At 37.7% G+C, this 24,087-nt stretch overlaps 3 protein-coding genes across 3 annotated transcripts; 1 reads left to right on the top strand and 2 right to left on the bottom strand.

Moving 5' to 3' along the window:
• The first annotated feature begins 1,397 nt into the window (after positions 1-1,397).
• Positions 1,398-7,001, top strand: LOC110808507 (alpha/beta-Hydrolases superfamily protein). The gene is made up of 9 exons (XM_022034017.2): positions 1,398-1,808; positions 3,195-3,431; positions 3,859-3,905; positions 4,027-4,145; positions 4,239-4,399; positions 5,155-5,264; positions 5,352-5,451; positions 6,334-6,457; positions 6,543-7,001. Exons 1-9 carry the CDS (start codon positions 1,600-1,602, stop codon positions 6,666-6,668), a joined length of 1,233 nt encoding a protein of 410 aa, XP_021889709.1. The 5' UTR covers positions 1,398-1,599; the 3' UTR covers positions 6,669-7,001.
• Positions 7,002-8,361: 1,360 nt separating this feature from the next.
• LOC110808508 (uncharacterized) lies at positions 8,362-12,067 on the bottom strand. The gene has a single exon (XM_022034018.2). The coding sequence runs from the start codon at positions 11,860-11,862 to the stop codon at positions 8,482-8,484; it is 3,381 nt and encodes a 1,126-aa protein (XP_021889710.2). The 5' UTR covers positions 11,863-12,067; the 3' UTR covers positions 8,362-8,481.
• A 1,716-nt stretch (positions 12,068-13,783) lies between these two features.
• On the bottom strand, positions 13,784-23,486 carry LDL3 (LSD1-like 3). Its single transcript, XM_088218378.1, has 8 exons — positions 20,550-23,486; positions 19,682-19,823; positions 17,167-19,446; positions 16,945-17,038; positions 16,247-16,707; positions 15,089-15,805; positions 14,895-14,969; positions 13,784-14,515 (listed from the first exon to the last, which is right to left on the bottom strand). The coding sequence occupies exons 1-8, from the start codon at positions 22,979-22,981 to the stop codon at positions 14,450-14,452; spliced, it is 6,267 nt and encodes a 2,088-aa protein (XP_088074504.1). The 5' UTR covers positions 22,982-23,486; the 3' UTR covers positions 13,784-14,449.
• Positions 23,487-24,087: the final 601 nt, after the last annotated feature.

Genomic DNA, 24,087 nt, shown 5'->3' with positions numbered 1-24,087 from the left:
CTAGCCCAACACCTTTGTTTGAATTTTTGGAGATGTTAGTCGAGATCGATATAATGTCTAATTTGGATGTCATCTCTTGAATTTCACCTAGAGTCTTCTCAATCACATTATTTTTCATGATTTATGTGTTATCATCATTATAATGCATAACTATCTATCTTTTATTTTTGGTTCTTTTTGTCATGTTTGTCATATCCTGTCACCTTTTAGCTTTTATAGACTTATCATTATCTGTATTAGTACCTGAAAGTTACAAGTTTTCTCTGTATGTAATCTCCTAACTAAATAATACAATTTTGAATATTGAATCTTACAGACTGAACCTCAATTACTTTATTTTTCAATCTGGTTAAACTTATTGTTTTTTTTTGTCATGGCACTGTAGTTAGCTTAAACTTTACACAGAAATTTTACTATCAATAATCTATGAACCCCAAATACAACCAATCGAAAAGAAAAAAAACTACAATTGTACAATACAAATATAGAAATGCATTTAATAAAGAAAGTAGATAAGAAAGAAAAAGAATAATTTGAAAATAAATATATTAGCCTAGACTAAAAAATAAAAAGATGAGAAAAACACTAAGATACTTAAAATCTCTCCTTAATCAGCATGGATCGTTTCACATATTAAATTTGACGTTCTAATAAAGATCACAACTATACAAAAAGCTAGAGATCTTATAAGTTAAGATTGGAAGTTACACGTATGCTTAATATGGAAAAAAGAAAAAGACAGAAAAAGATAAAGACAACAAAAAGAATGTCATTAATTTTAAGTCTTCCATTAATAAGCAAGAAGATGAAAAACTTGCATTAGTTATTATAACGTTAAAAATATCTATTAATAAAAAAGAAATTATATATAAAGAAGTTCACTCCAAAAAATAAATAATAAAAAAAAAATCTAATTGCATGCTTATAACTTTGAATAAATATAATAGAAAGTTGATGACTTTGAAAGTTTATAACTTTTTATAGTTTAACAGGATTTTGATTGTAAAAATGTATGTTATGTACTTTACATATATCTCAGCTGATTGTATAATTCTTATTTCTCCTCTTGGGCCACATGTCTTTTCATTTTTTTCATATCATGAAATATTCAATTTTCAAATGGGTTAATTTTGCATATTTTTATAGATAATTACGATTAGTTATTTCTTTAAAACAAAATTAAATTAAGAAAGAGTTAAGCTTATATCTAACTCTTTTCTTAATTTTGCACTTTGTTGTTTTTTTTGTCAAATTTAAGTTCAAACAAAAATAATATGAAATTACTTGAATATAATATAATATATCATAATTTAAACTAAAAAATCTCCAGCACATTCCAACTCATTCTTTCTTTTCACATGGAATACACACCCGGGAGGCACTTGCGTCAAATTTTATACGTCTTTGACTTTACATTATCAGTCTTCCATTTCCTTCTCAACCCTGAAAAGCCCACACACACCTTTCGTGGCGCTCAAATTTGCAGACGCCTTATTCGACACACATTATAATCTATATAAACACAAAACATATATATCATATGGCACCATTTCAGAAGGGGCAAAATTTCGTGTTATTGTTAGAGAATCGGTGTTTTGTATGAAGTTTAACCCCATTCACTATCACTTCTCCACCTCTGTATTATCCAGGATGGCCGAGGAAGTTGGCAAGACCGACCTGCGATCGTCTGCCGCTACTTCATCTGCACCTTCAAAATCCAGATCCTTGTGGCCTTCTCTCTTACGTTGGATACCCTCTTCTACCGATCATATTGTCGCCGCCGAGAAGCGTCTCCTTTCTCTAATCAAGTAACTGCCCTTTTCTCTTTCTTCTTTGATTTTTTGTCTGCCTGCTTTTCTTGTCTGTTCTTTTTTTGAAAGAAATGGACTGTTAATCAGCCAAATTGAATTGAATTGAATTGAATGAAGCATCCGAATGATCCCTTTAAGAAATTGTGAGAAACGTAAAATTTAGACTTTCTGGGAGATTCTGGGATTTCGAATCCTTTAATTCATTTGATACCGTCAATCGGCATGTCGAAGTTGAGAACCCTAGCTGCACTAATTAGAGTTCTCGTATGATATCTTTGCGAGTATAAGATTCATCTATCTTGTCGTTGAGAAAATTGAGAGAAGGAAAAAGGTCGATTCAATGAGAAGTATATGCCAACCTATTTCTTCATTAATTTCAATTGTTTTTCTGTATATCTTGTTACATTCTTTGCTGGGTAATTGGAGTGCCATCCAATTATTTTACCTGGACATTTGACATTTATCATTGATCTTTACTTTGGACTTTGGAAGTAAAGCTACAATTCTCAACCAGAAGTATAATATACGAACTAGTATTATTATTATAAAATCATAAAATAATTAGATAATTAGAGGAAATAACAGACGGCTTGGTGCAGCTTGCCTGCGCTCCAACTAGATAAGAAAGGCTCTTGGCTTCCGTGGCTGTTGCAAGTGATGTGTTTGCAATTGAGACAGCCAGTGATGTTGGTTTTTACCAAATCCGAAGTAGGGTTTACTAGCCATTTTTGAATCCAATGGCTAGTTATACTATTTGAAATCAATAATACTTGTGATACTTTGGTCTTAGTAAGCCAACTGTCCAGATTCTCCATCATCATCTTTTTCTGTTCCGAGACAGTTTGTTCCCTATCTAAGAGTGCTTCAATGGTCGTTGGATTAGAGTGCAAATGCTGGTAAGATGAAACACATTTCAATATGAATAGGTCGAATTTGGCTGGTGGCACCAACAGCAAGCTGATTGTTGCTGCTCCTTCCTTTTTCTTTAGATGTACTATTAAAATTTAAGTTTTCTATAGTAAACATTCAGTTAAAAGGTACAGCAAAAGAATTATAATGTATATTAAATTTTATTTGTTCATTTAGGTTTTTAATTAATATACTCATTTTAGATTTCAGGAAATTGCAGTAAGCAGTGAGTATACAATTTAAAAAATACTGGGGGCAATTTTTTTTTTTTTTTTTTTGAGATAAAAAAGTAGAAAGATGTATTGAAGTATAGGCACCAAGGGGATGCCACCCATGTACAAAAGATTTACAAGTCAGTGAGCATATCATAAGTACGAAGCATTAATATAATTTTCTCTTATCAAATTTAGGAGAATGATTTAGTTGCTCAAACTCAGAACAAGTTGGACTGATGGTTGATCTATTGTTATTCAGGACCCCGTATGTTCAAGAACAAGTTAATATAGGCTCAGGCCCACCAGGGTCCAAAATCAGGTGGTTTCGTTCTTCAAGCAACGAGCCAAGATTTATCAACACAGTCACCTTTGACAGCAAAGAGGATTCTCCCACTCTTGTGATGGTCCATGGATATGCTGCATCACAAGGTTTCTTCTTCCGGAACTTTGATGCCCTCGCCAGTCATTTCCGGGTTATTGCTATTGATCAGCTCGGGTAAGTTTTTGCTGCCCTGTGCTGGAATTGACCACAGTATTTTTCATATTTCATATGTTCATTGTTTTGCTGTAGACCTTCTTTTGCTTTAGCTACTGATTATTTACAAAATCTACTTCTGAAATCTTCTATACTGTTATTGAATGTACAACTAGATCAATTTACATTGCAGACATCAGCAACTGCTAAATTTTTAGGTTTGTAGACTTCAGTCACCTCAGATGTCTATATATGCATGATTGCATGTCGTAAGCAAGTTTCTGGTCACCGATTATTAGTTCATTGGTTAGGTACTCTTGTTGCAGAGTGTTCAAAACTTGTTAAATGCTTCTACATTTTCAGTTATAGGTTATCGTGTTTCTGCACTGGCATTGATTTGATTAGATATGCATGTGGTTTCTCAACCTTCTTTGCCTCCTTTTTTTAGTTGGGGTGGATCAAGCAGGCCAGATTTCTCGTGCAAAAGCACTGAAGGTAGTATTTTTGAGCTGTACATTTTCTCAGGATTTCGTTACCAAGTAGTTTTACAAATATCATCTACTTGCATATCTTAACTTAGTATAACTTTCCTTTTCTATTGGACTTGGTACTGCAGAAACTGAGGCATGGTTCATTGATTCCTTTGAGGAATGGCGCAAAGCAAAAAATCTTAGCAACTTTATATTGCTTGGACATTCTTTCGGTGGTTATGTTGCGGCTAAATATGCTCTTAAGGTGATTGCATTCTCATGTTTATATTCAACTCTTAACTGACAAGGATAACAACATATTCTGATTTTTTTTTCTCCAATTGTATTTGCTGTAAAGCATCCTGAGCATGTTCAGCACTTGATTTTAGTGGGGCCAGCTGGATTTTCATCAGAATCAGATGCAAAATCTGAGTGGATTACCAGGTTCAGAGCAACATGGAAAGGAGCAATTCTGAACCATTTATGGGAGTCCAATTTTACTCCTCAAAAGCTTGTTAGGTACATAAATATATCTTTTTACTTTTCCTTTTTCTGCTTATTTTGGATATGTTCTTGGAATGATGTCACAATGGGATGGTTCATGTTTGCTTGGAAAAGAAAAGGTACATTGATGCGCAAGTTTTATTGTTTTAGAGTTCCATTTCGTTCATTTTTCATATCTTTCTTTGATATTAGTTATTCAGTTCTCGCATTGCTTTTATAGTGCATATACGCTCTCACGCAGATAAAAACTTGCAATCTAATGCATATAAACACATGCCAATAACACTTATCTGTAATGTGGTATTGACATGTCCTTAGGAATAGAATCTTCTGAGCATTGCTTTCGAAGACTCAACGATCTATCTAGTACATGTGCCATCCGTACCTTACATGAGATTTGCCTGTTTTATTCTGCCCTTGTTTTCTCATAATCTGTTGTAACGATGATAGTTGTTTTCAGCTGGTATATTCAGTTTCATGTCTTTAGATATCCTGTGTAAAAAGAGGGAAGAAAGTATATCATGCTTTGTTTTTCTGGTTCTCGTATATTCATTGTGCTTTTCGGAAAAATTATCCTACCTGTGTTTCAGGTTCTTGTATATTCATTGTGTTTTTCTTTTTCTTTTTTTTGAAGCTTATTTCTAGGAGTATGTCTTATTGTCCATTTTTGTACTTTTTCTTCTTTTCCTACTTAATGAAGTTTCTTTTTTTATCAATATATATATATATATATATTCATTGTGTTTTTCTGGAAAATCCTTTTTATGTAGAGGCTTAGGTCCTTGGGGTCCAGATCTTGTTCGTAGGTATACAAGTGCTAGGTTTGGTGCATATTCATCTGGGACTATATTGACTGAAGAGGAGTCCAGATTACTGACAGGTTGTATCATTACTTCCTCTTGTCACCCCCACCCCTTGTTGCTTTGTTGTATGTAAGTATATCTGATGGTTGTTTTACCAACTGAAGATTATGTCTACCACACTTTGGCTGCCAAGGCCAGTGGAGAGCTGTGCTTGAAATACATATTCTCATTTGGAGCATTTACTCGGATGCCTCTTCTGCGCAGGTTTAGTAATCAACTTATTAGAAAAGAATTTAATTTTCTTGCTTTCTAGTATATCACATGAATAAATCACGATGATTATCAGACAACCTAGTGAACAGTATGATTCTAGTTTAATAGCTGGAGCATGACTAGTGAGGTCAAATCTCGAATTTTCAGTATCCCGACCTATATTAACTTGTAGCACATTAGATGCATTTGTGAAACAGACTGGTCCCTTCTCTCTGCTGGTTGGACTTCCAGGAGGCTGCCAAAGTACTGCGATGCAGTCCTAGCTAGGTTTGTGGGCCAGTATGTTGGAAATTGATTGCCACTTGGCCTGATGAAATTTTAACCTCATGCAATGGCCTCCCATAGATTTAGAAGCTTTCTCTATAACGGAGATCTATTGTTCCAAAAAGATATTTTAATATATGTAAGAAAACAGTAGATTCAGCTGAGACCAATTTTTTCCACATGATATACTCTGTCATTTTTTATGAATTAACGGTGTAGGGCCAGGGCTTTGAATGTGCTTTCAGCCTTTTCGGGCTTCTCGTCATGGATGTACGTAATGTTAATAAGTTAAGTAGGGAACTTAAATAAAATCAACAGGAATGCTCTTGAGAATTGGAAACCCTTAATGCCTGATATAAGATGTTATGCTTCCTGAAAATTTTGGACCAATTCAATAATTATGTTACCCATGAATGATAGGCAGTAGCCCAGTAGTCTTCTCTCTTAGGAGGTCAAAGTGTTGTTGTCCCGGTTATGAGTGTATAAGGTACACTGAATTAATTTTTCCGGAAGATAGTGAAACCCTATATCTTTTTGTTTTCCACGTTCTTGAATACAGATGGTGAAGAGGTAAAAAATTTCTGATGTATCCATCTGACCTGTGTACAGTGCATCAGACTGGAAAGTACCAACCACTTTTATTTATGGGGTCCAAGATTGGATGAACTATCAAGGGGCCCAGGAAGCCCGCAAGCAAATGAAGGTCCCCTGTGAAATAATTAGGGTTCCCCAGGTCTGTTTATTTCTTTTTCTGTGTGTCTATTTATGCATGCATCTAAAAGAACCTTCAGTCTAATCTTTCTTTGTATGCTTGGCAGGGTGGCCACTTTGTGTTCATTGACAACCCCAGTGGGTTCCATTCGGCCATGTTTTATGCTTGCCGTCGGTTTCTCACACCAGATTCAGACAATGAATCCTTTCCCGAGGATCTAATATCAGCCTAAAAGGAGCCTGGTTTAACATTTCTGTATCATATAGATTAAGGAAAGGTGTAATTAGTTAGGAAATTCATTCTTTATTTGTGTATCTTTTCTAAACATCTCATTTATACCTGAGTCCATAGTTGTGGATACTAAGAATGAACTCAGGTCTGACTAGTCCAACAGTTGAGCATCTAGCAGGTCTGGTTTGAAAAGATGTAATCAATAAGCATAAAAACTAGTTAAAGCTGAGAAAAACTAGTAAATACTAGTTGGGTTAATTAAATTAATCCACTTGGATGACGAAATTTGATGATTTTCAATTTGAATATATTTTAATCTATATTTTATTTGTAACTGCTACATTCTCAAAGACTTTCCATGGTGAAAATTTTTGGTTGACTCCCCATTTGACTTTGAGACTTATTAATGCCGGTTGGAGATAGTTTGGTTTCGAAATTGAAATACGGTTTCAAACTCTTGTTTTGGTAAAGCAAACTAAAAGCTTACTACGACAGCCGGATGCTTTTACATCAGAACTGGAAAATACATCTATAGATAAAATGTGTATGCATACACATACGTCTCTCATTCATGAAGTCAGTGTGAGCTGTTTTTATGTAATTAGACGTACTACTCGCTGAGCAGACAGCACCAAATATGGGTATTCATTCATTCACTTTAAAGTTCACGAGGATGAAGTTGCAGTCGCAGAGGCCTCCAGAGAGATATGGTGGATATGCTGTTTTCACACGCTTGACCCATGTGAAAATTTACTACAACTTACCATGGACCACACTCTCTATGCATATAGAGAGTAAATACCTTACTTCGCTTGGTTTTGACCAGTTAGACCCCATGCATATAAAAAAATATAAATCTGACTTGATTGTCATATTTTTCTTGAAATTATAAAGTTGCGAAAAAGCAATTAACTTTGTGGTTCCTTTTACTGTTAAGAGTCTTACCATACAAACTTAACCATACCCTGCCATATAGGGTTCGAATATACAAGAGGAGATTCAGTTTTGATACAGTTGGAGATTTTGGTACATAATTTGTTAATTTGGAAATAAATATTGATTTTACAAAAGAAAGAAGCAAACCAAATTAGAGTCTTGGCTTAAAACCTCTTCTTCAATTTATAAAACAAAAATGTATGTTTTCTGGTTTTCCATTCCAAAATTTAATAGTTTTTTGTTATAAAAAAAGAGATATCCGACGGTCAAGATTACAAGGAGAATCCACAAATTCTCCTTCAAATAATTATATATTGCAGAAAAATACTGGAAATGAATTTGTTGTTTCCTCAAAATAAAAGTAATTTGTTAAACAGGGTGGTGGGGTTTCTCATCCAGTGGGACCCAAAAGGCCAAAAAAAAAAAAACCCTACAACTTTCGTGCCTCCATATTATTTCTTCACACCAGCTGATACGTCCTCAGACACTGCGGGGACCACGTGACCCTGAATATCCCCCAAATTTCATGGCCCCACATCATCCGACGTGGCAAGTCTTTTTACAATCTAAAGTCACTCTGACACAACTTCACGGATACTCACGCCAACTTCCCCCTTCCCTATAAAGACACATTAACGGCTATTTTTTCCAGCCCACGTGCTCCTTTCTCATTGGATGTTTTATATTTGGCGGGAAGTAAGCCCATGGTCCCTCCTGAACGGCGCCGTATCAAGTATCGAAGTAAGATGGTCGAGCAATGGGAATAATCATTAAAAGGAGTTGCTTAAAAGGAGATCCCAGTCAGAGCAAAAGAATAATGATAACTACATAATAAAAAATTACATTATATTAAGATCATGCTAGTTTTAAAAAAAAATTCAGATGGGAGAGGGTAAGGAGGTAGGATCTGCTGAGGATGGGATATCTGGTCCAACTCTACAACCTTCAAGCATGAAAACAATGTCTGCCATTGATGGTCTATCAAGTGGATCAGAAGCAGTACAGAGTAACCCAACTTTGACCCCTAGCAAGAACTCTTCCCATTCTGATGATTCTGGGTCTAGCTCAAGCAATCCTGGTTCAAGCAATTCTGAGATTTGTCCCTTTTGCAATTGCCTCTTCACCCATTTCACTATGTCTTCATCTTGAGTAAACATCACAGCTTTCCTCCCTGTTAGTATCTCCAGCAATACAATTCCAAAACTGTATACATCGCCTTCTTTAGTTGCTTGCCCGGTTAATGCTGCTTCTGGTGACACATATCCTAATGACCCAACTGGAGTTGAAGATGTTGAAGCTTCTGCAGTTGCTAGTCTATCGAGTCCGAATTCGGATAAATGAGCTTCGAAATCAGCATCGAATAGAACGTTTTGTGGCTTGACATCGCCGTGGACTATTGTCAGGGAGTGTAAAAATGCTAGTCCACGAGCAATTCCAAGTGCAATGAGATGACGCATTGGCCAGTTCAGCACATGGCCATCCTGGTGAGAGGCCTCTTGGAGGAGTGTGGATAGGTTTCCATTAGGCATGTAATCGTAAACAAGGAGCCTCAAGTCTGGAGGTCCTGCACAGTATCCGCGTAAAACTGTTATGTTTCTGTGTTTCACCTTGCCCAGTGATTCAGCTTCTTTGCGGAAGGTGCCTTCATCGATTGATCCATCAGCAAGGCGACAGATTGATAAAACCATTCCGTCTTGAAATGAAGCCTTGAAAATAGGACCATATCTTCCCCTGCTTAACACGTTTTCCTCGTCGAATTGTCTAGTTGCTTCTAGCGTCTCTGCATATGTTATCTTGGTGCTGAACATGACAAGTTTTGGCCCTCCATTTTCTACACTTCCACGACCTCTCTCTGCTCCTGGGCTTGCACGAGCAGGGCTGCGTTTCTTTTCCCCAGCTGCACCTGCCATAAGTTTCTTGCGCCATTTTAAGAGACTATAAATATAACCACAACAGCAGAATGCCAAAATGCAAGCTCCAGCTGCTGTAACACCAATCAATATAATCAGCTTCTTCCTTTTTCTTCTTGTTCTCACATTCGGACACTCTCTGCGCAATGGCTTGCCACATAGTTGCCTGTTCATTGCAAATATGGAAGGATCATTGAACCGAGAACCCAGCATTTCTGGAATCTCGCCCTCAAGATTATTTCTTGACAAGTTCAAGTATTTCAAGCCAGAAATGAGTGAAAGGCTTGAAGGAATGGTTCCATTCAACCCATTTGATGAAAGATTTAACACCACCAAATTAGCTAATTTTGACAGTGAATCCGGTATGTGGCCCTGTAGATTATTTGCATCCAGTAACAGTGAAGTCAGAGAGATGCAGTTAGAGATCTCCTCTGGGATTTCACCTGTAATATTGTTATCACCCAAATCAAGCTTCTTCAAACGAGACATGCCCGAGAAATCAACTGAAATGTTACCCGTCAGGCAATTGGATCGAAGCTCAAGTTCTTCGAGATCAGAGCAATTACCAAGATCTGCAGGGATCATGCCTGATATCCTGTTACGTGATAATGAGAGAACAGACAGTGACCTGAGAAATCCGTAAGTTGTTGGAATCTCACCAGTGAAGAAATTAGAAGTGAGATTTAAGTACTGGATACCAACTAAACTACTAAAACCTTCAGGCAAATCCCCAGATAACTTGTTCTCTTGCAGAGCAACCACCTGTAAATTTGGCAACCCAAAAAGCTCAAATGGCAAAAGACCAGAGAGCTCCTGCTTACTCAAATCCAACACTCTCAATTTCATTAAACTCCCAATATTCACTGGTATCCTACCCGTGAACCCACAAGCACTTATATTCAAAACCGATAACCCCTTCAACTCCCCTATCCTCTGAGGAATCTCGCCGGAAAACTTATTGAAGCTGAGATTGAGACTACTCAAATTTCCCAGCCGCATTATCTCTCCCGGAATACTGCCAGTGAGGTTATTTTCACTTAAGTTCAGAGTTTCAAGCACATTCATGCTCCCAAAACCAGAGGGAATCGAACCAGAAAATCCATTCCTCCCCAAAGAAAGAGTCTTCAATCTGCTCCTTAAGTCACTTAAAAACCTCGGTATTTTACCTGAAAACTGGTTTCCTTCAAGATCAATAACCTGCAATGAACTACATTTCAAAATCTCAGTTGGAACGCGACCAGTGAGCATGTTGTTCGCGACTCTAAGCTCCTCCAAGTTCACGAGATTCCCAATATTAGGGGTCAAACCGCCGGAAAAGAAGTTTCTAGAAAGATCCAAGAACTTGAGCGAAGTCAAATTAGTCAACCAAGAGGGAAACAGGGCATGTATGTGATTCTCGTGAAGGTCCAAAACCTCCATGTTGCTGACCCACCCTTCATTTGGCGGCTTGACGACGCCCGTGAAAATATTAATCCCTAACTTCACAATCCTTAAGGATGAGGAGTTCCCGGACCCACCACAGAAAATACTCGCCGGAACGTGACCGGAAAGCTGGTTGCGCGACAGAGAAAGAATCTGAAGCTTGGGAATAGCACCGATTGTCGCCGGAACCAAACCTTTGAGCGCATTATCTTCTGCGCTCAAGTGTTTGAGCGAGGAGCAGTTGGCAATGGCCGATGGCAGAGTACCGTACAACTGGTTGGAATCCAACAGGAGATACTCGAGGCGCTGAAGCTGACCGATACTAGCCGGCATTTCACCGGAAAAACGGTTGTACGATAAATTAATGAACTGGAGTTGGGATTCCCCGGAGAAATTCGTAGGTAACTCACCGGAGAAATCGTTAGAGGATAATTCGAGGTACCTGAGGCTCCGCAATATACCAGCAGAGATTTTCCCGGAAAGGAGATTGTGAGCCACGTTGAGGACTTGAAGGTTGGTAAGGTTAAAAATGGCCGGGGGAAGATCGCCGGAGAATGAGTTGTCATGCAAGTAGAGAGCACGTAGGAAAGCGCATTGAGCGAGAGAAGGTGGGATAGAGCCATTAAAGTTGTTGGAATGGAGACTGAGCTTGCGCAGCTCACGCAGGTTGGCGAGCTGCACAGTGAGCGGACCAGCGAGTCGGAGACGAGGTAAGCGAATCTCCCGGACTCGGTTTCTGTAACAGAGAATGCCGGGCCAGTCGCATGGGGCAGAGGGGGTGGAGTCGTCCCAAGTGTCGAAGACGCCGAGGGGGTCATGGAGGCTAAGCTTGAAGGAAGTCAAGGCTCTGATCTCGTGTAACTGGATGGCAGTTTTTTGAGCGTAGGAGAGGGTGGTGAAGAGGAGGAGAAAAATGACCGTTGCCATATGTCATGGACTGCAGAGAAGAAGAGGGAGAGAGAAGAATGGAGGATGGATGGAGAGAGAGAGAGGAGAAGAATGGTGGGGAATGATGGTGGAGATGGGAATGAGAGAGGAGGAGCGTGTGGTAAGGTCTGGTATTGCAAACAGAGATGGACTGGAAGTAATAATAATAATTCTCTTATTAAACACCCTGGGTTGAAAAAAGATGTAGAAACTATATATATATATAGTTCAAATTTTATTAAATTTTTTGAATGCTTTTAAAAATTTTAAAGATTTGAAAAATTATGCGTTTTAATAAATAGCAAGTTTTTGTAAGCTTGATTGGGGGAGAGAGTCCAAAGCTCTCAGTTTCTGTTTTAATTGTTGTTTTATGTCTTACTTGTATTTTATTAATATAAATATATGTTCTAATTAATTATCAAAAATATGATATTAGTCTATAAATTATAATTTGCTTTTAATTTTTAAATAAATATATAATTTTTTTTTAATTTCTAATAAAAAGCAAAATAATTATATTATAATTAAATACTTTATAAAACATTTTTTTTAAAAAAAATGACCTTAATTAATTTAATTTAATTATATTTTCGAATTATTTTCAAAATATCCAAATATAATATAATTATTTTAACTTTTTCCCGTAAAAAATAAAAATAATAATAATTCTTTAAAATAACTAAATTATAATAAATGTATTTAGTAAATATTTTCTTAAATTAATTATATAGTATTTAGTACATCTTTTGCTTATTTAATAAAGTTACGGTGCAAACTTAGAAAATATGCTAATTGCATTAAAAGATTATAAAAGCTAAAAACCCGAATAAGAATTCATTTGTGAATGAAACACAAAAAAAAAAAAAAAAAACTCATAGATTATATAGAACTAATATGCATTAACATTTCAATATCCACCGGTCAGAATAAATATAAATTTACATTTTTATGTTTCTTAATTAACCAAAATAGACACGAGCAATGAGGAGATACGGCAACTGGACAGAAGCTAAGAGACTGAATTTGGTAAAATCAAAAGCATCTCTTGAAACACTCTAGCCACCGCCCATCCAAATTTAAACATCAGAGAACATAAGGGAATCAGTGAATGCTTTCAGCTGCTTATCAGCAGAAATGCATTGAACGGCCATGAATAACCAACAGGGCAATTGCCCCGATCAACACCCACCAGCATCACTTCTGCCAAGAAATCCAGGCATCAACTTCTGGTCAAGAAGGAGTTCGATCAGCATTCAGCCCCCCCTTAAGTATAATTTTAAGTTTCATATATCATCAAAGAAGTCAACAAATTAACCTACACAGAAGTACATCGATCGCATAGGGTGATGACTTGGATTATGATTTCCTATGAAGTTCCAACACCATCTCCAAATCTGCCCAAGTGAAATTTGTAGGGCAGGGATAAAAAAAAAATGCTATGAAGGACAGGTATTACTAGACACGTAGATCTAATTATTTGAGGAAGAAATGGCATACCTCCCACAAGCAGGACAAGAATCAAATCCTACTTCCCCACCTGGAAAGAAGACACAACTGTCAGCATTGCGGTGAAAATTAAACAAGATAAAGGCTAAAAGGGAGGAGAAAAGAAATTCTATTTACCTTCTGGCTGGTACAACACACAGAAAGACAGATCGCTATAGTGCAACCTGACCCAAACTATTAGCACAATCTACAACCCTCACTGTATCATAAGACCATAGAGAATGTGACCATTTAACAGAGTCAACTCCAGAACCTCTCCTCATTAATAATGAATTCTGGCGCTCATGAAGGCTTCCGTGAACATAACACCTTTTATTGGTCTATGTCAAGGACTTGTTAGATGCAAATACAGTTATTTTCCTCATCTTTTAGACAGAGAAGTAACCAAATGATGTTAAAAATAAGAAATATCATGTACTTCCAAAGGCAACAAGTTAGCAACTGTCATTTACTCAAAAAATCAGGACAAAGTGAAAGTGCTTCCAGTTGGAAGACAAATTTTCTCTACCACAGTGACCACTAAACAATCCTAAGCTGTACGTATAATCAAAAGAAAATTAGAAAGTAAATCACAAGTTGCATCTCGTTTGTGGGGATCCCTCAGTAAAAAATTAGGGTCTGGACTAATCCTTCCTTTCAAGTAGATAACTAACTGCCAGAAGTAAACTGAGAATTAACCTCAAACATGCTGGAGCCCATAATGTGGATAAGATGAGCTACAACATTTGCATTGACTGCATTTACAATAAATAAGGTTGTTCTGGGATGGGCAATGGCCTCAGCTGCCATACTCCAGTACTTGCCCAGAGGCGATCACATCTGCAAGAAAGCACTTGCATCACGGCTTGTCATTTGTCACAGAGTAGGCTACATAGAACCATCTGCTTTCCTTTCATGGCACCTTCCGGATCAAGATTGGTATATTGATGGTTCGGGCGAAACATTTGCACCAAGAACCAAATTACTAATTCCTTGCACAGAATTACCGCCATCATAGGCTGTGAACTTGTGCACCAACAGATTTCAGCATGTCTTGTTCCCAAGTTAACAGAAAACAAAGACTAGCAAATCCTCAGGACCATCAAGGTTTTGGAGCTTGCTTCATTGCCATGTGCCTCTCAATCAATTTGTCCACAAAGGATCTAATCTGCAGGTTTATGAGAAAGCCAAGTTTTTTAGCTCCATTTTCATAAAAGATTGGCAAGAAAAGTTTGATTTATTTAGCTCCATCTTCAAAATGTGTTGTAACAAAGATTGATAAGTGTATTAAATCAAAATAACCAGCTGAGGATATGCTTCCTTTCATGACAAAAAATGAAAGAGAATTATTTATATCGATTAGTCCGTACATAATAGTATGCAAAAAATGGATCCATATCAAATTTTTTAGTAAGATCCAACATCCAGAAAAAAATGGTTTCCAAGGATTATGTCCAAAGCAACCAATAGAGACAGGTAGATGCTTAATCTGCATACTTATAATGGTTGAATAACTCTGATATTAATACCACCATACAAGTACACACCTTATTCTTGCGTTTGAAATCAAGAAACTCAAAAACAGCCATGGCTTTCTCTGCATCGGTAGCCTGTTCCATGACCTGATTCAAAAGGAGGCAAATGATAAGAATATCAGATGATTGGTATTTGTTGCAACATGCCTTAAAAGTGAGACAAGATACAATAAAAAGGAATCGAGATGATGAGAGAAACTATCAACCTTTGTCGCAGTCTTTTTCATTATTGACTTGTACCCATCTCTATCAATTTTCCTCGCCTTATAAAGGGGCATGAGCAATGATGCAACATAATCCACAACAGCCTGCTTTATTCGGTCTGCACCCCGTAAATGATTTTTGAGCGACTCTTTGTTTATTGTAACTTGTGATATGGAGCTCTCATTAGCTTGTCCATCATGCTTGCACATGGGTGGTCTTAAACTTGTGTTTGAATCTTCTTCATCGTATAAATGTGAGGTTGGACAGAAGAAATTAGGATCAGCAGCTGCTGCTTGAGACTGCCATCTCTCAATGGCATGGTAGTCTTTTATCCCACCATTACCTGCAGTATCAACCCATGCTCTGGTAAAGATACTGCTGTCCACTGCTGCACTTTCTCCAGAGTGCTCTCTAAGTTTCAAATGGCAAGCAATCTCATTTGAATGGCTATGCTGCGAGAGGTTATCCACTGACATTCTAGAACTATCAAGGTTTAGACAAGCAGCAGAGAAATCAACAGACCAGTCCCTAACCCTGCAGTTCCTGGAGTCTATTTCTGATACACAATCTTGTCTTCCCAAAACACCACCTGACCACTTCTTTCTGAGATCAGAATCATCCATTTGTGCATATTGCTCGCGTCTTGCAAATTTATGGAATGAAGGGATCTTAGGAAGTTGCAGAGATGCATTACATTTGGCCTCTGAAGATGCATATGCCTGTAAAGAAAAAGTGTCAATCTCCACAAACATGCAACAGAAAAGGATAAATTACTAAAAGAAAGCACAAACGAAGTGTAATGGCAACTTTGCATTTCCAAGGCAATCAACCATCATTACTGGACAATCCACAGCTAAAAGCATCAAGTTGATCAAAATAGTATAGCAGCAAGCTACTGAGCTCTTTAATACCTGATAAAAAAACCTAACTTGACAATATTAAGAGTTATGCTTATCTCTAAAAGTATAAAGCAAGTTAATCTAAATAGGAATGAAAAGAAAAAGGATAACTTCTAAGTTCAAAATTAGCATTTTTCAGGGGGGAAAAAAATTTGTCCACAAGACAAACAAGACTCACTATTTTACAAGGTAGCAGCAAGATTTTACAACACCTAAACTATTGAGTTATGGATATGTTCCCAAGTACAATGAGAGACAAACCTTAGCAGCAGCTTCAGCTGCAGCTCGAGCTGCTTCTGCTGCAGCAAATGCAGCCTGCTCTTCTTCCGACATACCAAGGTTGCTATCCTCCATCTCAGTTTCCAATATGCTAACTGAACTGTGTAACACCGTTTCCAGTTTGACAGGTTTGCTACTCTCTCTCCTGATGTTTGCATTAGATCCTAAGTGGCTTCCAACCGATGCAAAAGCCTGTGTCCTACCTTTGATCTCTGAAGCAACATGGTCAGAGTGTAGAGGAGGCTTTGCTGAGGATGACTCTTTAAGAGATTTTCTCTTGAAGGAATCAGAAGTACTCGTTTGCCTCAACAGATTACGGCCGCCACCAAAAGCTTTCTCTTTGCGGAATATTTCAAGCCATACATTAACCAACTGACTTGCTATGGCTCGAATATCGCGGCTCGTATGTGCACAAACTTTTTCTTTTACAGTTTTTCCAATGCCTAGACCAGCAAATAAGAATATTAAGTATCATGGAAGAAATATGTACCCATAACCTTAATCGACTCGATGTTACTTCTAAAGACAAGGAACCTGATAGAAATGTAGAAACACACTAAAAGAACAAAAGAACAGAAACACAGACTTGGTGCACAATGCATATTTAAGATACTAGTGCCAAACATACTTTCTTTTCGGAACAATAATCTCCACATGCATAATAATAGGGAAAAAAGTACCTGACAAACGCACTGCAAGTAAGTCTGTTGAAACATGAACAAGAAGATGGACACAATGACGCAGGAGTTGAGTCCCATTCTTTCCCATTGAGTCCTAACAAAATTTGGAGAAGAAAAGAGTTTTCACATCATCCAAAAAAGTCAAGTGCAGAGAGAATTACTTCAGAGGATCATGTAAAGTTTGACCAAATAACAGGCAATAGAATATGAATGAAATAATACCAGTATCCAAGAATTGAGCATGGAAAGCCCTTCTTTTGTCCCAGCAAAGGACTTTAAGACTTCTACTGGAAGGTTCAAAAGCTCCTTGGCCAGATGCAAGCGTCCAACGGTAGTTTTTGCAGTAAAGAACATGTTTCTTAATAATGTCTGCCTGCTCAAGACATTTGAAAGCTCAACTGCTTCAAGTCTATTTATTATGTCCCTGACTTCATCCTTTTCAGAGACAGGCTTTCTCTGCATTGCCTCGATTGCCTCTACTTCAGCACCATAATCATTTCCAGTATAAAGCATGTCGATTATACGCACTGCTTCTCGAAGCCCAGAGATCATAGCACCCCCGACGGTGTCAGGATGCTCTTTGCAAGTGGCTTCACCAGCAAAAAATAAACAGTTCTGAACAGGCTTACCAAGTATATCATAATCTTCTCCTGACGCACCAATAGCAACATAGGAGTAAGCACCGAAGCTGTAAGGATCACTACCCCAATCAGTCACTACTGAAGCAATTGGATCAGGTACAGAAGCCTCCCCAAAAAGTTTACGAAGAACCATCATTGCATGGTTTACATGATCTGACGAGCTCAATACTTGAGCATCAATAGCTGCTTTACCGACAACTAAGGCTATAAGAACAGGAGCCCCAACAGTTTTTCTGACATTCCAAAACATAAAACAGTGACCCCTCCTGTCTGTTTCCTCAGCAGTTGCTCCAAAATAATCAACGGTATCATCCCAAAAAACTTCTGGAAATTCCAGAATTACTTTATTAAGAACTCCAAAACCAAGCTGTTGAATGGAAGAACGTTTCCAATCAGGCAAGGGCGGCGAAAACTTTATCGTTTCTGCTTTCAAGCACCCAAGAGGTACAGTAATAAGAATGGCATCTCCAAGAAATTCACTGCCATTGGATGTAAGAACTTTAACTCTATATCCACTATCATCTGTTGTAGAAGACTTGGACTCATATGAAATTTCCGTGACTACATGATTCAGGAGAATGCACAGTCCCTTCCCAAGAGATTCAACAACAGTGCTGTAGCCCCCTTTAATCATAGCATGAGCTCCTCCAAATCCACCGTAATGTTCATCTTGGTTCCAGTGTGGAAGAGATACTTCCCTGAGGAAAGCAGCACAACCATACTCGGTGTGGGCAAAATGCCAATTCATAACTCTTCTTTCAAGGGGACTCAAAATCTCCTCTTTTAAACCTCCTCTTTGACTATGTCCGCCAATTGTACTGCTTGTGCTGGAACCACAGAAAGCATCCACTGGATCATACAGCTTATTTTCTCCAATATCTGTTCCCAAGTGTGGCAAACGAAGCCTCCTAAGGCCATATTCTAAACCATCCTCAAGAGACATTCTATTGGCACGGTCTTTCCCAATTTGATCAACAAGCAAATCAATATCATCAATAAGGCTGTTGAATTCTGCTTGAAGAGCATCATCCAAATCTGGAGGAACCTTTTGACCAGTTACAATATCATAGAGAGGACAAAAACCATGCAGTACGGTCAATTCTAGATCCAACTGGGCGCAAACTAATGCAGAAGGATCTGGTCTTCTTTCAGAGGCTACATCAGCCTCGATGCCAGTAATAATACTAGCCCCAAGATCCACAGGCACTGAAAGCGACGAGCGGTCTGTATACACCCGACCACCGATCCTGTCCCTAGCCTCAAGAACAGTGACAGAAAAACCCTGATGTTGCAAGTGTCGCGCGGCAGTTAATCCAGCAGGACCAGCTCCAATGATAATTATTCTCCTTCCAACTCCAGACTCAGAATGCAAATAATCATTTTCACATGCACGAACATATGGGGTTGAATGCAAACTTGGCATGTTATTCTTTGCTGCTGGAGTTACTGCAGATCCTGTTCTGCATCCATGTACTTCAACAGATTGTTCAATGCCCAAAGCATCCAAACTGATTAACCTCTTACATGGTTTCACATTGATAGTCCCGTTTTGCTCGCAATTACTAGTTGGACCTTCATATGCTGTGTTACTGGATAATTTCAGTTTCACTGAAGGGACAAGCACCGTGCCTTCTGCAGCTTCAGATGCCAGATTCCCATCTTCATACATAATTCCATTCTTCCCCTCCTGTGAAGCAACAGATCTCTTAACCTGACCAAGGATAAAAGCAACTCCATCCTCTGAATCAGCAACTGAGGCCACAGAATTATCCTCCAATTTTTTTTCTTTAATAAGTTCATAATTGTGTGTACTAGGTTCTGCTTTCTCCTTCTTAGCAGCAATTCCAACATTTATATAACCCTGTGAAATTTCATTCATCACCATTTTAACCCAATGACGACAGTTATGTTATCAATTACTCCAAGTAAGATAATAGTTTTTTGGATAAATCCAAGTAACAAAATACTGCAGAAGTGCAACATATAATCTATTCCTTTTCTTGACAAGTTTAACAATTCATTTTAAAAGAGACACAAGTTAGCACATATATTTGGAGGAAAACAAAATTAGAGAACGTCCAAAGTTGCAAACTTACTCTCTGATCAAGAAATGTGTAGATCTCTCGAATTAAGGAAGCACGTGGTAATTCATCCTCTGGAGGAGTATCAGAGATTCCACAATCAGTGATCGGCAAAATTCGACTAACATCTTTACTCCAAATACCTAAGATATGATTCCTGCATTGTACTAAATGATTAAAATCCAACAAATAATGGTGGACTTTATTAATTCCAAGTGAAGCACTTATTAGCCAAAGTATATTTTAAGATCTATGAATGGCAAGGGAAATCATTTCACTTAAATCAAATTAATAGCACACTATTATAAGAGTTTATCTGTTAATTGAGTACTTATACTCTCGTCGAAAACCAGCAACAACCTAAAGATCTGCGACTGTTCAAGTTGAAGGATTAAAATAAACTTTTGACCTATAAAATATGGAAAATGGAGACTATATGGATACAGACATGGTTTCCTAGACTAAGTTACTGGAACATGCCGGTGCAAATTTTCAGTTCTTCTCAGCAGACACCTGAAAAATATGAACCATCTATTCTACATGATTCACATATTTTTTACCCTTCATGCAAAAAACAAAGGCAATTTTATTCTGGAACAAGATGCAACTATACCCTGTCAAGCTAAAACAAAAAAACAACTTGTAAGTAGGATAAAACTCTTGGCAGAAATGTTTTGTAGATAGGACGATTCAAAAATAATTCTTTGAAGTGTTCCTCCAAAAAGAAAGTCTCATAGAAAATTAATACCAAACACTTCCCAAGCATGAAAAGAGGAAACCAAAAAAAAGCTACATTTGATGTAGAACTATGCACCTTGATCAAGTTCAAAAACACAGTAGTCTAGAAATATGCACATCCAAGAATGTAAACAAAATGACGGACCTGCATTCCAAATATTCCTGAAGTCCTCCTTTGCGCTTCAGCACCTCCTTAAACTTAATCTTTTCGATTGAACTTGCTGATCGAGCTTTAAGTCCAACCGATACTGCAGCAGACCCACCAATTTCAGCCTCTTTTAAAAAGTTCAAAGAGGAATCAAAATTCTCTCTCTCCTTAAAGGTTCTGTCACAGTGATTTTCAAGAAAACCTTGGCCATCTATCAATATCTCCCAATCAGCATCACCCTCATAAGCCATGTCTCCATGCCTACGCTTTCTAGAACTGCGTCCAATTCGCTGAACAGTTGATAACTTGCTATCTTTTCTTCCAGAGTCAGGTATAGACACCACATCATCTGCACAACTTTCACTTTCATCTGGAGCTATCGATGCTGAAGAAGCTCCATTAGCTTCATAGTTTAAAGGACAATCTTGATCTGGAATAGAAGACCCCTTAGCTCCATCTTCAGAAGGTTGACTCTCATGCGAGGTGGAGTTGCCTCTTGGAGTGAAGGCAACAACCTCCTTGGCTTTTAAGGATTCCTCTGGGAGACTCCCCTCAAAAGTATATCCAGATTCCAGACCTCCCAAAGATTTGTCAGCAGTTGGAGATAACCCAGCATCTTGCAGTTGGTCTCTTTTAGAAGAATATTCAGCATAAGCCTTTTTCTTACCACCACCACCACCAGTGTCTCCCACCTTTGGGGCATAAGAGTCAAAATCAGAAAATGGAAGCAGAGTTCTGCATTCTTCCACAATATGCTGAGAGCCAGACTTGCCAGATAAATAATTCGTGGATATATCCAAAATATTTTCAGAATTCAAGTTATGAGTCTTATCAGACATGCCATCAGAACAAGGAGCTGGAATTTCTTCTTTAACTGAAGAAAAAAAAATTTTAGGTTCTGCACTAGAGATGAGTATTTTTGAAACACAAGCACCTTCAGGTTGTTGGATTAATGCATCACCATTGCTTTTATTAGCCTCACCCTCAAAGAACCCATGGCTGTCTTCCATCAGCTTTTGGGCAGTATTAGAATCAGACATCTCCATGGCATCACAACTAAAAGTGCTTATGTTATCCGTAGAACAAAGCTGGTCCCCATCTGTAAGATCTTTAGTTTTTGTTTTCTCCATGGAAAAATCACAGTGCTTGTTATCTAATTGGCCAACTTCATTTGAACCACAAAGATTTGTTGCAGGTACCTCCAGCGAGTCTGTACCTTGAATATCAACTACCAGTTGCTCTTTGACAATATCAGAAGAAGATTCAGGACATTTGTTAGCAGTTGCAGTCATACCTTCATCCCTAAGTTCTGGAACTGAATAAATATCTTGAATTCTGTCATGATTCTCTTCCACATAATTAGATGCTTGACAGAAGTTGCCACTGAATTGTTGTTTTTCCATCATTTTACAGCAATCAGAAGCTGAACCTCTCACGCTTGAGCCAGAAGGCGGGAACAAACTATCTTCAGAGTTAGGACTTTTGCAAGGCAGTTTTATGGCAGACATGGACTGATGTCCTGTACAAGCCTCAGCATTTTTATCCCCCGAAACACCTCCATAGCTAGAGAGAGAGCCATCCTCTGATATATGAGCCCTGCTCTTCTGTTTTAATCTCGACTTTGGGTGTGATTTCCTTATCAAGCGACATTGTGCCTTCTGAAAGAAAGATGACAACGAATCTTCCAATTTCTCATCTGAAGAATGATTTAGACCTTCCTCAGGTGATGAATCTTCCTCCTTTCGCCCTTGTAACGAAAAGGCCTGAGATTCCAAACAGTCTAATTTATCATTAAACTCGGCATGGTTTACAACAGATTTTTTTGTCGAATCAATCTTGTGCCTCTTCACTATTCTTTTTCCCTTTTTCTCTACCCTGTTATCCAACATACCATGGAATCCACTGTCACCAACATCCTGAGGTTTCTCCCAAGTCTTTGACTCCAATTTCACATCCAGAGCCTCATTAACCTCAAAAGGCCCATCCAGTACCGAGCTCCTTTCCCTCATGTTCACAGATCCAACATCTTTCTTAGGACCCTTCAGCTTTTTCCTGAAACTTGCCAACGTGTCATCCATACCCCCCAGGTCCTCACTCACAACTTCTAATTTCTCCTTCCTAACTTCCACCTTCTGCCCCTCACTGCCACTACCCTCCAATCCCACTTTAATCTTCTTAGGGTTTCTCTGTCTCCTCAACTTGAATAAAGACCCAATAGGCTCATCGTCTCCTGAATCAACACAAATCTTGACCCCCTTCAATCTCCTTTTCGACCTAGCTTTCTTCTCTTCTCCATTCTTCATCTTCTTCCGTCGATGATTCAACGAATTCTGTGATTTACCACCTGGCAACCCTAGCTTAGCACTTGTGCCAGAATCAAACTGCAATTGCTGAACCGTTCTGGAGTCAGAACAAGCATCACCTTCCATTTTTCTATCATAAAAAAATTAAAGCTCATACTTTGGACAGTCGCCTCTTCAATGAATCGAAGCCATAACCACAATTCGAAGCTAGCCCTAAAATAACAATGTCCAACAACTCTTAAATATTCATGAATACGAGAGGGGAAGCACCCTCAAATACCAATATAGGTCCTTAAAAACAGCCAGGTCTCCACAGGTATTGCCAATGGCGTGACTTAGCCTGAGCTAAGATATCTTACAAGAAAATAAATAATTTCGACGAAAACTTAAAAAGAAAGGAAAAGGAAGAAGAAAAAAAAAAACCTAGCTAGGGTTTTTTTATGTTCAATCAGACTAACACTAAGCTCTAGATTCGGAGGAAAATAGAGAGAATGACGACGGCAGACCTGCGAATTAGGAGCTCCAAAACGGTGGCGTTAATGGAATTATCGGGGAGCGCGAGTGAGAGAGGCGCACGTTAGCGTCATGTTTCTGGAATTAGAAGTTGTTGGCGTAATATAGTGCGCCGAGACGAGGATGTGAAAAATATAATTAAAAAAATAAAGTTAAAATCAGAAATTAACGAACTGAAAAATAAAAGTTGAGATCCGCGAGAGCTGGGTATGTTTCGCCCCGACCGTAGTATCCTAATATAACTTGTTTTTTTAGGAGGAAATCCAATTATGATTTTGGTTTTATTGATGCATGGATTTTGATTTTTTATTTTTTATTTTTCTAAACATTAGGTAATTAATCTTTTAATATTACTTTTAAAATAACTAGATCTTTAATATGGGCAATGCAAATAATGTAATTTAGATTCATAATTGTATAAAAAATAATACAAATATTCTTTTAAATAGAGAAAAATTTTCTAAAAACAAAATTATTTTTAATAAAAATATTAAAGAATTGTCTTAAATTAATCTTTGGTGAAAGTTTTGTGAGAGTAATGGGGCATGAAAAATATATGTGTAATACATAATTTTAAAGTTTATAATTAATTAACAATTTAAATTGATAATTATTACAAATATATTAGTAATCTATTTTTATATTTAAAAAATCAATAAATAATTATTTATTATTTTAATTCTATTTTATTTATTATATTTATATTGTAGTTTTAATAA

Source organism: Carica papaya, chromosome 1 (assembly GCF_054855325.1).
Source record: "Carica papaya isolate Zhongbai chromosome 1, ASM5485532v1, whole genome shotgun sequence".
Taxonomy (NCBI): Eukaryota; Viridiplantae; Streptophyta; class Magnoliopsida; order Brassicales; family Caricaceae; genus Carica; species Carica papaya.
This window is presented reverse-complemented; position numbering and strand designations above follow the sequence as displayed.